General features: G+C 40.0%; 2 protein-coding genes across 2 annotated transcripts in view; both read left to right on the forward strand.

Moving 5' to 3' along the window:
• The window catches only part of LOC116060411 (butyrophilin subfamily 1 member A1-like), a 33,389-nt gene extending 28,075 nt beyond the window's left edge, over positions 1-5,314 (forward strand). The window contains exons 2-4 of the mRNA XM_031313952.2: positions 48-416; positions 4,520-4,594; positions 4,707-5,314. Of these exons, the coding sequence (XP_031169812.2) occupies positions 48-416; positions 4,520-4,594; positions 4,707-4,822 (560 nt within the window). The 3' untranslated portion in view covers positions 4,823-5,314. The remainder of the gene's footprint in view (positions 1-47; positions 417-4,519; positions 4,595-4,706) is intronic.
• A 7,110-nt stretch (positions 5,315-12,424) lies between these two features.
• LOC118493540 (butyrophilin-like protein 9) lies at positions 12,425-15,609 on the forward strand. Its single transcript, XM_035993747.1, has 3 exons — positions 12,425-12,570; positions 14,857-15,225; positions 15,401-15,609. Exons 1-3 carry the CDS (start codon positions 12,447-12,449, stop codon positions 15,553-15,555), a joined length of 648 nt encoding a protein of 215 aa, XP_035849640.1. The 5' UTR covers positions 12,425-12,446; the 3' UTR covers positions 15,556-15,609.
• Positions 15,610-17,418: the final 1,809 nt, after the last annotated feature.

Here is a 17,418-nt window from a genome sequence, read left to right on the forward strand (position 1 = left end):
TTTGGGAATTATTATAAGTAAATGGACATTTTCCCTCTATTTTCCAGATCTGCCTGAGGTGATCGGGGCGTCTCAGCCAGTTGTGGCCCTTCTGGGTGATGATGTCATCCTGCCGTGTCACGTGGAGCCTCAGCTCAACGTGGAGGAGCTGACGGTGGAGTGGTGGAGGCCGGACGTCCCTCCGGACCCTAGAGATCCACAGAGCGACTACCGGTATGTCCACCGTTACCATGACAAACACCACGAGGAGGACATGAAGAAGCCGGCGTACGCTGGGAGGACGGAGCTGTTCACAGACGGCCTGAAACACGGAAACATTTCTCTAAAGATCAGCAACGTGAAGCTCTCTGACCAAGGAAGATACAGATGCCAAATCCCACAGTTGGCGAGGGCTTCAGTTATTATGCTTCTTGTTGGTAAGTTGGAAAATAAACATGTTATCACTGAGCATGTTTACATGCACTAACACTATTATCCAAATATGCCAAATTTGATACAGGTCATGTGAATTTTATTTATTTTTTAATAATTTTATGATACCTCTTTCACACCTAGGGCCCTATCTTGCACCCGGTGCAGCGCAAAGCCAGACGCAAATGTCTGCTAGTTTAAGACCGACGCAGTTGTCAGTTTCCCATCCAGCGCCCGCGTCGTTTAAATAGCAAATGCACCTGCGCCCATGGGCGTGCTGGTCTTACAGGGAGGTGTGTTCAGGTGCATTCTGGGCGTGCTGGTCTTACAGGGAGGTGTGTTCAGGTGCATTCTGGGCGTATTGCTATCTTGAGGCAGTGGGAAGTGATCGTGCCGTTGACCAACAAGAACCTGGTCTAAAGTCAATAACGCAGCATTTCATTGTTATTTTAACAACAAATTAGTAAAATGCTCCTAGGCTTATGCAAACAGAAAATGAAAACAAAGAGTTTAGGGCATCAAATCCAATCTAACAATAAGTATGCTTTACATTCTTAAATTCACTTATAAATTATACATATTCATCACTGAACTAATATACCTAAATATACAACTAAAGTACTCTGAATGCCTTAATATCAAATTATTATACATTTACAAAGGCTGCAATCATAAACCAAAAACATCAATATAATACTTTAATACGATAGGCAGCCTTCAGGCAGTGAGGAAACGCCACTGAGCATTCCACATAGAGGTCTAATTACCGTTGGTCTCAATTTGCCAGACCATCCACACTAGAGCGTGACCGATTTTTGGCATTTTTTACATAATCGGCATCGGCAAGTGAAGATCCACTAAGATTTTTTTGTGTTCAAGTGTTATACATTTTCTTCAGACCTAAAACAAAGAAATGCTGCTGGTTGCTACTGTGTGCAGCACTACTGTTGTTAAAATTGTAAAAAATATTAGATTTAGGTTTTTGACTGGAAAAACACTCAATTAGATCTCACTCTGGTGAATGCAACACGTTATTGTCCATTTTCCATTGAGAGTCATTCTGGGAAATGTGGGAAATGAAGTAAACATGGCACACACTGCATCTAAGAGACTGTACAGTGAACGTATTACCAGTGATCAGTGTAGGCATTACCAGCTAAAAAGTTGTTCCCATTACAAATATATTCTTCTCTATCACAACCCTGTTACTCACTTGGATATCCTATAATACCTCAGTCCCCTATAACAGGGATGCTCCACTGGTTAAATATTGTACTTTCATAAAGTTGGGAAACTTGTAAGAGACGGATTAAAAATGTTCAGAATTGATGCAGCAGAAGATTAACAAGATTTGTGTTCTCAGAGTTTTGATAAAGTGCACTAAACTTTGTTTTTTCATTGAAAAGTTTATTTGACAAAGTTTATTTTCTCCTTACCTGTTTAGTTTTAATTTAAGTATAGTGCAGATTGGTGAAGTGTTCAATTAATGTTTTGTTGAGAAACTTTTGTGTATCTTAAGCAGACGTGTATAAAGTACTAGAGACCCAGACTTGAGTAGAAGTACAAGTGCTCTTTAAGCACCGCACTTAAGTGGAAGTACTAAAGTATTCAACATTTTTTGTACTGCAGGTATTGCAAGTAGTTTATTTTAAAATGTACTACTCAAGTACTGAAATTAAAAGTACAAGTATTGTGTTTAGTTATAAAAGAAAGCAGTCAAAAGTTTGAATATCACATTGTTTATATTATTTCAGATGTTTAGCCAAGGTTGTAGCCAAAGGAATTAACAAATATTAAATACATTATATTAAAAATAACAAATATTAACAAATACCGTAACTACACACACTGTAACCTACACAGTCTCCGTAGCGTGAGGAATTCACAACAGTAACGATGCAGCACATGAAAAATTTATCTGAGTAAAAGTATTTCATTAATCGAAAATATGTACTCAAGTAAAAGTGGAAGTAGGAGAAAAAAATAATACTCCAGTAGAGTACAGATACAGCTTTTTAGTACTTAAGTACAGTAGTGCAGTAGTTCTACATCGTTACTATACAGCTCTGATCTTAAGTAATTATTACTGTTACATTTTATCTTTCAAATAGAGGTTTAAAAACAAGCACATATCGGCCAAATATTGTATAAGGGATAAGGGTAGAGGGATGGGATGAATCAAAATGGTTTTTGCAGCCTGTATTATATATGGATTTGAGTTGTAAAGTGATGATGTTGCAAAAAAAAAAAAAAATCAATACAGCAAAAGAAAAGAAGTGTGCACATCTACATGAGGTTTTTCTCTAGTCTTCCCACTAGAGGGGAAAAAAAACTCCCAAAATACTCCATGGCTATGATGTCATACAGCGCTTATTAATTCTGGGCCTTTTTTACAACACCAATGACCTATACATTGATATGAATTGACCAAAAAAAGTATTGGAAATATTTAGAATATATTATTTAACCCTTGTGTTGACTTCGGGTCACATGGGCCTGTTTTTAAATTTCTGTTTTATATCAGAAAATATTGGACGTAGAAATAAGCGCTGAAAATGTGTACAAGAAAAATTTAAAACGTTGGAAAAAACTAATTGTGAAAAAAGACGTCCCAAATGTCAACCTTTTCAAGGTTGAAACGAAGACAACACAAGGGTTAAGATAATGCGTGTGTGTGTGTGTGTGTGTGTGTGTGTGTGTGTGTGTGTGTGTGTGTGTGTGTGTGTGTGTGTGATTTAATGATTAAATAAGGTAGTGTCTCCAAACGTACCTCAATTATAATTTCTCTCTTGCTATTTGTACTACAACACTTTTAAAAAATAAGTTAAAGTGCCCATATTATGAAAAAATCACTTTTTCTGGGATTTGGGGTGTTATGTTGTGTCTCTGGTGCTTCCACACACATACAGACTTTGAAAAAAATCCATCCATGCTGTTTAGAGTGAGATACGGTTTCTGAATGTGTCCTGCCTTCAGTCTCTGGGTGAGCTGTTCAAAATCGGCACGGCTTGTGAAGTCACAAGCCGAAACGAGCAGGCTAACCGCAACCATTAGCTCGTAACGCTAGCATGCTAACGCTAGCATGCTACCTCGTTCTCAATAGCAAAGCACTGCTACAACACACACAAGTTCAGCATAATCTACAAAAGAACTACTTCCATGTGCGCCCTCATTTAGAAGTCTCCCAGCTAGTCCTGCCTTGTAACTGACCAAAGTTGTAGAAACAGCCTTTCTTTTACTGTCTATGGAGCTAGCTAGCTGACATGATCTACATCTGAGCTACTGGGCATGTGCGGGTGCAATCAAAGATAGTACAGAAGAAGAAAAGAGGTCTCACTCTGTAGCTAAAACAGAGACCAGCTGAAAAGAGGATCTGCAGCAGTGAGAGAGAGCGGTGCAGTACAACAAAAATATGGTGTTTTTTGAAAATTAAACCATGTAAACCTATTCTGGTACAACCTTAAAATACAATTATGAACCTGAAAATGAGCATAATATGGCTGCTTTAAATTAATAAATATTTTTGTTGTCTCTTTTCTGTGTTGTAATTTGTAGACGTCCCTAAGCACTCGTCTTACTGCCGGTAGCAGCAGAGAGCAGAAGCCAGCAGCCAAGTGCTATTTAAATAAACTCCTGGTGTACTTACAAACTTTCCAATCATCCTTTTATGAGTACATAACCTATTTGTACTACTGTAGAAGTTTGGTATCATTTTGGGCATTATTAGTGGGGTAACTTACGAGATACACTCTTGGATCCATTAGCGCCTGCACTAAGCTAACCAGCTGATAACGCTAACTCGACCAACGTTCGATCCAGGTGAAAAAAAGCTTCTGGGGGGGTTGTTTGGCTCGAGGTCAATGTGCAAAGGACCCTAGGGTGAAATTACTCCGAACCATCCCTTTAAGACGATAGCGGACCTCATTATTTGCGCCAGCAGGCGTTGGAAATGGTTTCAAATTCCCTCCACTGGCATTTTTTGTGGTCAGATTGCCGCTACAGTCATAAGACAGCTTTAAAAATGTAAGGATCGTGTTGTCAACAACTACTGGAATGTGACTGCTGTCATATAATGTTTTCTGAGTTTTTGCAACTCTTGTGTTTTCAGAACCACGCTCCGTTAAAACGTCAGATCCCGGAGATCTCCAAACTCCAGAGCCAACCAATGAGACGGATGCTAAAGGTGAGAGAACAGACCAACTCTGTTAGTGCTTTGCATTCAAGAAGACGCTGAATCATGCTAATATTTGTGTGTCTGTTGTATTCCAGTAACAGTAGCCTTTTCTTCACATCAGGTGGTCGACTCTATCTGAGCGTGCTGATCCTGGGTCTGGCTGCCTGCGTCTTACTGATCCCGGCTGTTGGAGTGGGGGGATATTTACTTCATAGAAGGTATCAAAACCAAAACTAAAACGCAGCCAGAGGTCCAGACGAATCACCGTCCGCTGAGGTGAGGAGCGACTGGGCAGATAGCGGCGTGGTTTAGGTGTGTGACGGCTGCGACCGTTTGTTCAAAACAACAGTGTGATAGACAGATTGTTTATGCAATCACCTCCCAGGTATTTATTTATAAGTGCCTGCCCTTTCCCAGACAGTTTACAACAACTGCTTCTCAGATGGTTCTGTGTAACAAACCCATATGTGCAATATGTAGACACCTGTAGTCAAGACAATGAGAGTAGAGGCAGAGAGTAGCATTGTCTTGACATATAGGGCCTTGCTCACTTCCCAAATTTGTACCTCCTCAATCCTCGAAAATGCACATCGAGGAGCGAGGATAGAGCATCGAGGAGGAGCCGTGGCATGCGATGATATCAGCTGTAGCGACATTACTGCGTATGGAAACGTTTACAAGCAGCATCTCTAATCATTTACGTAAATCGTTACACTCATGCATTAATACATCATGTAAAAAGCAACGGAGCCTGCAGGGATTGCTGAGAGGCCAGTGAAATGTCCAGGCAGATTCTGATAAACAGGTAATCCACGCATTAATAATAGATACATAGTGAGTGTGTAGTGCTACTGTAGCCTTTACATTTGTATAGTTCTTTTCATACAAACTAGGGTTGCAAATTGTAAGCACTTTTCTTAACCGATCATTAACATTAACGATCAAGCAAGCGATTAATCGCAATTAAAACGTAGCGTAACATTTTGCTTGTGTGCCAAACCATACCGAATGCGTTTTTTTTCCTCAAAGCTTTACTTCCACAGCAAAATACTGCATATTCTCTGACTATTGCATGGCCTATTAAACAAAGACAGACAATCAACAACTAAATGTAATGCTGCAACAAGAGACTAACGCTAAATATCTCAGACTCACAGCGTCACGGTTTCTGCCTAACGTTACTTGTTCTTGTTGAAGAAAGTTATCATGTCGACGTGGTCGGGTGTCAGACGGGAGCAGAAGCTAAAAACATCTGCTCAGATGGTACTGGTGTCGCTGGTGTGCAGAGACTAGCTTTGCCAGTCTGGGGAATCTCCCCGCATTCACTTTCCACCAGTCTGTCGGCTTTGTATCCTAGGATAGGGAAGCGTCCCGTAAATAGTTCTCAACCTCCATGCCCATGCTTCCAGTGACTGGAGCTGTTGAGTACTGCTCCCCCAAAAGTAGAGACATCGCGGCAGCCTGAAGAATTGCTGCCGCTCCCGGCGCTGTATGTGGGTTATAGGCTGGAGATTGGGAAAGGGCCATGATGTGTCCGTCCTGCACAAACTACTGCACTTTAAATGAATGTTTTCATTTCTTTTTTCACAGTTGTAAAAACACTTGCAGCAAAGCACTAGAAATGTAGCTGTGACAGACAATTTGTTTTATTTGTCAATCCTTGAATCAGATTTTAATTTTACATTATAATGTCACACAATTTCAAACAAATGGGAACCGGCTATGGATCATGAATAGCCGGAAACTTAAACAATCTGTAAAGACGACTTTACCTTTTTGATATTATTGAACGTCCGTTACATTCAGGCCATTGCCAAATGAGTTGCTACAAACTAGGGTGACCAGATTTCCCGGAACTAATACAAAAGCTACAACGCAAATACAAAAGCTACAACGCAAATACAAAAGCTACAACAAAAATACAAAAGCTACAACAAAAATACAAAAGCTACAACGCAAATACAAAAGCTACAACGCAAATACAAAAGCTACAACAAAATACAAAAGCTACAACGCAAATACAAAAGCTACAACAAAAATACAAAAGCTACAACAAAAATACAAAAGCTACAACGCAAATACAAAAGCTACAACAAAATACAAAAGCTACAACGCAAATAGCTCCATACAACTCTCTGTATTTCTCAGTATGACTATGTTCAGAAGATTGTGGCGTCCGGTGACTTTCCTATGTGGCCGAGACGGTTCAACACAAAAGCTACAACACAAATACAAAAGCTACAACCCAAATACAAAAGCTACAACAAAAATACAAAAGCTACAACACAAATACAAAAGCTACAACACAAATACAAAAGCTACAACGCAAATACAAAAGCTACAACGCAAATACAAAAGCTACAACACAAATACAAAAGCTACAACACAAATACAAAAGCTACAACACAAATACAAAAGCTACAACACAAATACAAAAGCTACAACAAAAATACAAAAGCTACAACAAAAATACAAAAGCTACAACGCAAACGCAAGGTTTATTAGTGGTGTCTCTGTGCGTTGTGCTGCCATCTTGAGGACAAAGTTTGACAAGTCTTTGAACCAATAGTAGAGTTGTCCACTGTGAGTGACCTTTTTAAGGCTCTGACACACTAACCCGACAGCTGTCGGCAGAAAAGTCAGTCGGACTGATCAGTCGGCTCCCCGAGGTCCAAAAAGTGCCTCAGAACACACCAAAGAGATGCCGACTTGAGCGTACGTTCTGCGCGTGCGCGAGATGTAATACGTCTCCATAACAGCAGGCGGCACTAATCTGTATTATCGCCCCAAAAAATGGAAAACCAGAAATGACGAACGCCCACCTTCCGATTCAACATGTCAAATCGGCCCAAATGAAAGCCGACGGCTCCTCCGGCTGACGATGGCACGGAACACACCGAACAGACTCGAGTCACCGACCTCGCCAGACTCTCCGACGCCCGACTATCGGGTTGGTGTGTCGGCGCCTTATGGTCACTATTCTTTGTAAAAAATCTCAAACTGATCTATCTGAAATGCGTATATATACACAATATTTATACTTAATATACAGGACCAATGTTGCAAATTTTGTAATTTATGCTATTAAGGTTATAAAAAGTATTTTACTGATTCTTCACGGTTTCTTAAAGTTTTTCAGACCACGGACCACTTACCCAATTAAAAAAAAAAAAAGAAATTAAATTAAACAATTAAAAAAATGTCACGGACCACGTAAGTGCCAAAATATCCTTAAAAACAATAGGCCTCCTACTTTTACAGTATATATTACAATCACAGCCAAATTAAAGATCATTTTTAGGTTTGTTTTTTTCCCTTTTTATTAGATAGTGACAGTGGCGTGCGCTCTACTGGGTGAGCTGGAGGCCGCCCCACAATCACAGACCAATTAAATGACCATTTTTATGAATATCTCACTCACTTATTGTCTCTGTTGCCGCCTTAAAGGGCCCCTATTACAGGGTTGCCGCAGGGTCTTAAAAAGTCTAAAATTTCAAACTTTTAGGCCTTAAAAAGTCTAAAATTTGCTGAAGTATTGTGTTCTAGGTCTTTAATCATTTTAAACAGGTCTTGATATTCCTGTGTCAAAGTAACGCTACCTCTACTGCTCGTTGAAATGCTCACACAGCGCCTTACAAAAAGTTTTTATTTTTTCTTATTCTGTGGTGTTGTAGTTCTTTCTGTCGCTAGTCCAAATATAATTCACTGTATTACGACTACAAATGAGACCAACATGTAACTTATATTGCAGCCAATCTAGACACCAGTCCTGTAATGTGTGTATATAATATGTTTCCGGACTCTGACATCTGACTTATTTTTTTATGTTGTGATAAAGGTCTTACATTTTATTCATAATAGTCTTAAAAAGGTCTTTAAAAGTCTTAAATATGACTTGGTAAAACCTGTGGAAACCCTGTATTAGGGGGGATTTTCCCCATCTTTTAGTGTTATATCATTTTTTTTGTGTATGTTATGGATGTATGAAGTACAGAAAAATAATTTCACTCCAAATGTTGCTTATGTCTGGATGAAAATTCAATTTATAGAGTCAAATCACAACAGGATCTCGGGACACTTTACAAATAGAGTAGGTCTAGACCACACTCTATAATTTACAAAGACCCAACAATTTCCCCCTCAAGAGCAAGCATTAAGCGAAGAAAAACATTGTGTATACAGAGAGAAACGTCAGACAGAACCTAGCTCTTTGTCCGTTGAGAGACACTGATACAGATATACAGAAATATGATTAATTATAACAGTGAGGATGATGTACCGTGGCATTTATTATTTATAATTTAAAGCTCAATCAAGAACTATGCAGTAAGTTTCAATAAAAACAAGACCTTGCAAAGCCATTTTTTTCTGGAAAAAAATAATTGCTATAAACTGTTACAAAAGATGTGTGGGAATATATTTACGACTAGAGCTGGGCGATATGGAGAAAATTAAATATCCCGATATTTTTGACCAAATACCTTGATATCGAGGTGATATTGTAGGGTTGACAGTTGGTGCTTTCTCAAAATATTTACACAATGAGGTTTTTGATAAATAATCATCAGTTAGGTTGATCTAATGACTAAATGGGCAAATGATATTACAGCTAGAACAGTCTGGTGAGTTCAGATCATTACATCACTCTACTGTAATACAGCCTTTAACACTGGTGTCATATCAGGATATTATGATGTCCAGAATCTAAGACGATATCTAGCCTCATATATCGATATAGTGCCCAGCTCTATTTACGACCATATACTTTAAGTACGCTCTACCTGTCAAGTATTTTCTAAATGTACCAGTACTGTATTTAAATAACTCGAGGGATCCATTGTTTCTTTTGTCTATTTATTTATTTATTTATGTATTTATTTTCTTCATGTATTTTGTGAGTTATGTTGTCATCACATTGTCATGTGTGTTGTGTATATTATGTGCCTTTTTTATTAAATAATAAAAAATAAAAAGTGATCTGATTCATGTTTTTTTCTGTTAACTGCACAGCAACACCAGGACCTCCCACATTATATTAACAACAATTGCATGTTTTAAAATCAACTTAACCTGAATAATAAACGACTACTAACATGTTTGTTGAAAAGCTGATATTTGGCTCCACCAAGGAGGTTATCATTTTCGGTATGTTTTGTCTGTCAGCAGGTTTACAGAAAAACTACTGGCCGATCTTTCATGAAATTTGGTGGAAGGTTGTAGCGTGGGCCGAGGAAGAAGAGCTGTAATCGGGCCTTAAAAGTTCAGCCCGACAAGTACATTTTGATTGACAGCTTTTTAAAAGCCTGAACCCGTTTACAGCCCGACGTTATTCAAATGTGTGCACGCGCACCGCTCTTTGGCCTTTTGTCAAGAATGAGTCATTTATACATTTTTAAACATCATTTATTCATGACTAACGGAGGCTATAGGCCACTTGGAAGTTGGAACAAAGAAATAAAATAATTCCTACAGTGGCCAGCCTCCGTTTCACCTCCTCAGCATCCATTTACACGCTAATCATTGCGCTAACACTCCCCCTGACCGCTCATTTACCGCACAACCTGGAGCACAAGCCCTTTGCATTCGGGCAAAGATCTTCAGCTCTACAAGGAAGAACCTTTTTAAAATTTTGGAGTGGATCCGGATCATGGGGAGGATACCCTAATTACTTTTCAATTTCGTTAAGATTGCAACAAAGGGCGTGGCATTGGTGGAGGTCTGCGCTCTCCGACTGCCCTTTATAGTTCTCTCCTCGTTCCTTTTTGCGTTAAGTATCTCCGTTTCTTTGTGATATATCAGATGTGTATGTGGTTAAAAACAGAAAAGTCAGCCTCAAGTAATACTACTTTTTTCCTGTTAAAATATTGTTAAAGATTGTTGTTTGGTAGTCGGACGGTGTCAGCAGATTGTTTCCTCTCTGTTTGATTCTCTGAGCCTCACAGAGTTCATGGTGGTAATCTGTCATGTAGTTTCCTTAAAAACATTTAAAGGCCACACCAACCCGACGGCCGACCGTCAGCAGAAAAGGCAGTCGGACTGACTGCCTCCCCGAGTTGGCCAAAAAAAGTGCCTCGGGACACACCGAAGTGATGTCGGCAGCTGATTGGACGAACGCGTCACGTGGGTCTGGTGTCTCCAGAAATTAAAAGACAGACCGTCATGGCGGCTTGTTCAGAATACGATCTCATATTGGACTAAAATAGTTAACCGAAACGTGTTTCTGAAAACATTTTAAGAGAGAAATAGGCCATGCAGTTGCTGAATCTGTCATTTCAGATCGACAAAGGTCAGTTTAAAAGATTTTCGTCAGATTTTGAGAGAATCTAGTCACGCTCGTCCTGCTCGTCATTCCCAGGTTAGCGCTCTACCAATCAGATTGGTCATTGAGTCTGACTGCCGGCAGTGCCCGCCTTCCGACCCAGCAAGTCTAGTCGGCCAAAATTAAGGCCAGCGGCCCCTCCAACGGACGACTGCACAGAACGCACCGAACGGACTCGAGTCAACGACCTCGCCAGACTGTCTGACGACAGCCGATAATCGGCTCGGTGTGTCTCGGACTTAACCCTTGTGTTGTCCTCCGACAACAAACGGAAAATCAACACTTTTTTCACATTTTTTCGACACATTTTTCGATGCTTTTTTCAACATTTTTGACGGGTTTTCTTTAACGTTTTTGTCGCTTTTTAAAACATTGTTAGTGCCTTGTTTGTTTGACGCTTTTTTCGAAGCTTTATCCTGCTGTTTTCTAGGCTTTCAATGCCTTTTTAGTCGCTTTTTTCAATGTTTTGGGCACTTTTGTCACTTTTATGTCATTTCAGTCCACATTCTTTGATGTTTTTTTAAACATTTTAATTGCGACTGCGAATTGTTGAGCCATCCATGTTGTTTTTGGGCAATTCTGTTGAAAGAAACCCACATTTCTGATATAGAAAACTTTGAAAAGCGGGCAGACTTGACACGAGGACAACAGGAGAGTTGAAACATAACCTCAAAAGGGAAATTAGTCAAGACAAACAAACACATGCCTCTTCCGTCTCTCTCTTTCTCTTTACACCAGTATGAAGTTTGTACAGCAAAGAAAAAGGAAGTGTGTTGTTGAATAAAAGTTGTACAGCTCCACCAGTGGTGTAGTCTAATGTATTTTAGTGGGTATTCTGTACTATATATGGACCAAAATGGACATACCATAGTGGGGGTCTGGGTGTCCTCCCCCAGGAAAATTTTGAGCGTCAAAGACTATTTCCTTTATTTTGAAACACTGTAATGCACCACTGTACAGTGGAAATACCTTTTATTTAGCCTATGCAAAGGAAAACACGGATGGCAATTAGAAATATATTAAAAATATAATGGAAAGTATGTTGTTGCGAGTCATTGGGTATTTTTAAGTGGGTATATGGAAATCCTGGAGCTTTCTTAGTGGGTATACTGCGTATACCTGCGTATCACGTAGACTACACCACTGAGCTCCACCCGTTCAAACAGTTTAGTACCAATATAGATTTTAGATTAATTAGATTCAACTTTATTGTCGTTGTGCAGAATACAAAGACAACAAAATGCAGTTTGCGTCTAACCAGAAGTGCAAAAAGAGCAGAAAAGTGCAATGTGATATACAAGTATAGACAGGTTGTGAATAGATATACAGTATAAGTGCAAAGCCAAATATTCAATTTTGGCCTAGACGGCTTCTCATACCGGCCTGCCTTTTTATGATAAACTAACATAATAATCCCTGACTGACGACGGCTCTGATTGGCTGCTCGAAGGACTTCTCAGAAATAAAATCCTCTTCCTCTTTCTGACTCCTGATGAGTCAGGTTGGTTCCATCAGTTTGGAGTGAGTAACACAACAGACAGCATGCCTCTTTCTTTTTATTCGGTATTTGTATGGATCTTTTTGGAATATTCGTGCTTAGCTTTACTTTTCCACTCTGGACTTTCTCTGTACTCTTTCTTGAGTATAGTCTTCGGCACGGCCAAAGGTAAGCTTTACAGCAGTAAAAGTGCCGATAAGGAATTATGGTTCCTCGAGTTTTATACATTATCATTTGTCCATTTTCTATGTCTGTTGTTTTCCGTCTCCCTGATCTGAGCTGTGATACTGAGATGTTCCTGGGGTCATTTGTTAATAAATTCATTAAATGACAATCAAATGTGTGGTAGAAATTTACCGTGAAGGAAGCTCTCCTTCTTGTAAGAAGTTTCTCTTCTCTCGGTGTGATGAATCAAGACCTTTATTACGTGCTGCACGGGGATACCAAGGGAGATACTCGGGAGAGGAAAGGGAGAGAACGCTTTCCGTCCTCTCCCTTTCCTCTCCCGAGTATCTCCCTTATATACAAAATAGGAAAACGCAGAAAAAGACAATAGTCCCTGTCTCCGAGAGGAGACTCGTTGACAATTAGGGCTGCATGATATGAGGAAAATTGGATATTGCAATATGAGTAACGATAATGGAGGGAATGATTGTTTTTGTATCATTATTTTCATTTTCATTGAAAATTATTAACATTGAAAGGAATTCAAATGATTATAGTGTGATTTTTGCAAGCATCCGTACCAAACAAAGACTTTTTCTTTAGTCTGTGGGAAATGATGTGTAGGCCGGGACATCTCTGCAGCACCACAATACTTAATTCAGAATGGTTTGACACATATTTTGCCCTTAATTAATTGCGGCCCCCTGCAATTTGGATATCGCACTAGTTCATATTGCAATTTCGATACAGTATATAATCGCTATGTTTGAACAGCCGGCTGTAAGAGGAAGTTGCACGTTCAAGGTTCAGGTTCAAGTTATCTTTATTATCCCCGGAGGGCAATTTGGTTTATTTATAAACCGAATCATTGCTGATCACAGGAGGTTTAAATTACATAAATTACATAACTATTTAACCTCAAATGAGACCTTTTATATATCGTTTTCAGCTTCATACTTGTATTTTGTGTTTGTACGAGAAAATGTTTACATGCTTTAATGATCAAAAAACTCCCCTCTGTTGGAGCGCCTGTCTCTTTAAGACCCCCCCCCCTCCCGAGGAAGCCCAGTCTGCTCTGATTGGTCAGCGATTCCGGATCTCCGGATTCTCCGCATCTGTGATATCTAGCAGGACTTTATACCGTTAAAAATCACCAATGAAGGCTTCTTAAAGCGTAACTCGCCAAAATGCAACCTAGGGTCTTTTTGTGAATGTACCAGAGTCAAACTTTCGTTTAAAAGCATAATTAGGAGGACGGAAGCGGCACTTTTAAGATTTACCGTATTTTTGTTAGGGTTAGTGCTAGGGGCACTACTATGATAGCCTCAAAATAGTTATTTTTAAAATAGTCGATCTCTGAATGCAACGTAACAGGGAGGAGAGTAAAGATGGAAAGATCCTAAAGCTTAGTTCCATATAAATGCACAGATAATTCGTTGTTTTGCCGTTAGTGAATAACAATACTGACCTTGTAGTTGAAAAAGGAGCCTCATATAAGAAACAATGTTAAAATCAATAGATGCGTTCATTCGCATTCGGAAATCGACACTTTTTGACTGGCAAGATGGCAGCGAGCGGAAAAACCAACAGCTACGGTGAGTTGTTGAAAACCTTTCTTTTTAGTAAACTCTGTGAACACAACCAATGTTGTCAATGCTTTCGTTACGGTGTAGAGCCCCTGGTGATACTTGGAGCAAAGTCTCATGTTGTGTCGAGCCTTCTTAGTGTTTTAAAAATAGCCATTTTGAGTCTATCATAGTAGTGTCCCTAGCACTCCCATTCAAAAGGCCATTTGACCGAAAAAGGAGAATACGGTCAATCTTAAAAGTGGCGCTTCCGTCCTAAATATGCTTTTAAACAAAAGTTTGACTCGGGTACATTCACAAAAAGACCCTAGGTTGCATTTTGGCGAGAGTTACGCTTTAATCAAATACTACACAACCGGACATGTTCCAGCAGTAATTTGACCTGAAATTTGGGAGAAATTAACAACATTGGCAGCCAAGATTACAGGTTTCCCTGACTTAGCATGTAGCAACAAGAGACAATGTTAACACTGCAGTAGTAGCGGCGTCGAGCTGATGACCATAGATAGAAACCCAGCTTCGTACTATGTCATACGGAGCCGACAGTAGAAAAAACATTTGAAAACGGAGCGTTCAGAACAGTAGGAAATCTGAGGTTTTTCCTCATGGGGATTTTTTTTAAAATATCTTTATTATTTAAAGCTTTGGCCACGTTTTAACAGGAAAATCCCAACAATGATAAAACGTTCCCTCTATTTTCCAGATCGGCCTCAGGTGATCGGGTCACTTCATCCAATCGTGGCCGTTCTGGGTGGTGATGTCATCCTGCCGTGTCACGTGGAGCCTCAGCTCGACGTGGAGGAGCTGACGGTGGAGTGGTGGAGGGCAGACGTCCCACCGGACCCTAGCGATACACAGAGCGACTACCGGTATGTCCACCGTTACCATGACAAACACCACGAGGAGGACATGAAGAAGCCGGCGTACGCTGGGAGGACGGAGCTGTTCACAGACGGCCTGAAACACGGAAACATTTCTCTAAAGATCAGCAACGTGATGTGCTTTGACAAAGGAAGTTACAGATGCCAAATCCCACAGCTGGGGAGTTCTTCAATCATTGAAGTTACTGTTGGTAAGTTTCTATTTCTAGATCACTAAAATCTGTTACCGTTGGTAAATAAACGTGATGATTGAGTACGTTTACATACGCTAATCTTCCACTATTACTCCAAATATGACATTATGCCGAATTTAATACAGATATTGGATTTCACAGACGGTTTACATTTTCCCTCTGTGTTCCACAGCTCCGCCTAAGAGGATCGGGTCACCTCCGCAGTGTTCTTGGCGCAAAGATGTCATCAAGGACGCTGTGAAATATAAGGAACGTTTCTTTTTTTATCTTTTTATTTTTTTTTATTTTCTTATTTTTATTAGATTTTTCGTTTTTATTTGTTTCTGACAAAACAATCACAAGCCACATACAACACAGAACCACAAACTCATCAGACATTACAATACAAAGTACAACTCTGCACCATTATAGTGCATTAGTCAGATTAGTCCCTCTGAAAATGCAATACAGGGAGATTTTACTGATGTGTTGTTGTTGTTGTGTGTTGTGCAGCTCTACCCGTTCAACAGTTGGAGATCCTGATGACTTTTAATGGACTGTTGGTGTCATCTAGTGGAGAAAAATGCTAACAGCAAGTGCAGTGACTCCAATGTTTACACTGGGAGGGAGGCAAGATGAGTGCAGAGTACCAAGACGCTGACACTGAAGCAGCTAAATAAAATTAAACCATCATAAATTGTGTGTCTTAGTGTGTTTCTTCTAGATGTTGCTCCAAGAAAGCTAACCGTACTAAACTAAACGGAACACCTGCTAAGTGGCAATGTTGGTCCATCACTTTGGTCCAGACTAAAATATCTCAACAACTATTGGACGGATTGGCGTGAAATTTGGCACAAACATTCATGTTCCCCAGAGGATGAATCATCATGAGTTTGGTGATCTTCTGACTTTATCTCTAGCGCCACCATTAGGTTCGGCTAAATGTCTCAACAACTGCTGGATGAATTGGCACAAAATGTATTACACTGAAGTTTTCCAGTGTTTGTCTTTGTTGGAAATAATTATAAACAAAAAGTACTCCTGCATTAGGAACATAGCTTTTCATATGTGTTTCTGTGATTGACAGATGGCTCAGCCAATCACACTTCAATTTAGTGATTGCTGCATGCTTGGCCCACCTCTGCTTTTTCGAAATTACCCTACATTTGGTTTCTGTGGACGGGGAGTGATAAATCTAAACATCCATGCCTCAAAATGTCTTTTAGAAAGCCTGTGGTTGGCATAGAGTTTAGATTCTCAGCCCGAGCCCGAACTTGGCCCGACCTGCGGGTTTATTAGCCTAATTGGGCGGGGACTCCACCCGCGGGCCGGGTCGGGCCGATATTTCCCGACCTGCTGTGCTGTATTTGTGTAGCTTAAGTGCAAAAGGAAAAAAATTAAAACAGGAGAATTAACTTTGAGCAAGTTTGGAGGAAAGTCGGAGGTATGGAACCATTTTAAACAAATCGTGGGCAGTGACAACATATGTGTCGGCTTTGTCAAGTGCATTAAGTGCGGCACGCTGCTCGCCTATGACAGCAAAAAAAACGGAGACGATGAACAGATGCATGAAGCAGGCTCGCCATGGCAGAAAAGATGATAGTCAACCTTCAACGTCCTCTTTTGTTACTTCTCCAAGCATACCCCTGAGGGCGAGGCAAGCCCTCACAGAGAAATGCGTTTAGTTTTATTTTACGTTTCTTCATTCAGATCCATTTGCGATCCATTCCATTCTGAACAAACAAACATCGCAGTTTACATGCTTCGTCCTTGTTGCATTATTCATTAAGATAATTGTAAACAGATTTCTGTAGTTGAAACAACTCAAAATTGTAGTTGAAAACGTCATTTATAACAGCAAATTGTGGGGTTTATATCGGGCTTGGGCTCATAATTCCAGTTAATGTGCCGGGCCGGGCTCGGACACAACTTGCTCGGGTAGGGTCGGGCTTGATTTTTTTGGGCCCGATCTAAGCTCTAGGTTGGCGTCACAGATGTTACTCATGTTCCTTGCTTTGTAGTTCTGTGTGGTCTTTGTTGTGCATTTGTTTTTATTTTTTTACTATTTGTTTGTGTCCTTGAGTGTCAAGAAAGGCGCCCATAAATAAAATGTATTATTGTCTGTTTCCTCGTCCTTAAAGGGGTTTTGTTGAAGACTTTTCCTGAGTTACTTGAGGACTTGAATCACACTTCTGACAGCAACAACAACAG

The sequence above is a fragment of the Sander lucioperca genome, chromosome 17, assembly GCF_008315115.2.
Source record: "Sander lucioperca isolate FBNREF2018 chromosome 17, SLUC_FBN_1.2, whole genome shotgun sequence".
NCBI classification, from domain to species: Eukaryota; Metazoa; Chordata; class Actinopteri; order Perciformes; family Percidae; genus Sander; species Sander lucioperca.

Bases quoted from the DNA above. Each gene is read 5' to 3' on its own strand.
- LOC118493540 (XM_035993747.1), top strand. From the start codon at position 12,447: ATGCCTCTTTCTTTTTATTCGGTATTTGTATGGATCTTTTTGGAATAT. The intron at 12,571-14,856 runs GTAAGCTTTACA...TCTATTTTCCAG, and splicing joins AGTCTTCGGCACGGCCAAAG to ATCGGCCTCAGGTGATCGGG. The intron at 15,226-15,400 runs GTAAGTTTCTAT...TGTGTTCCACAG, and splicing joins AATCATTGAAGTTACTGTTG to CTCCGCCTAAGAGGATCGGG.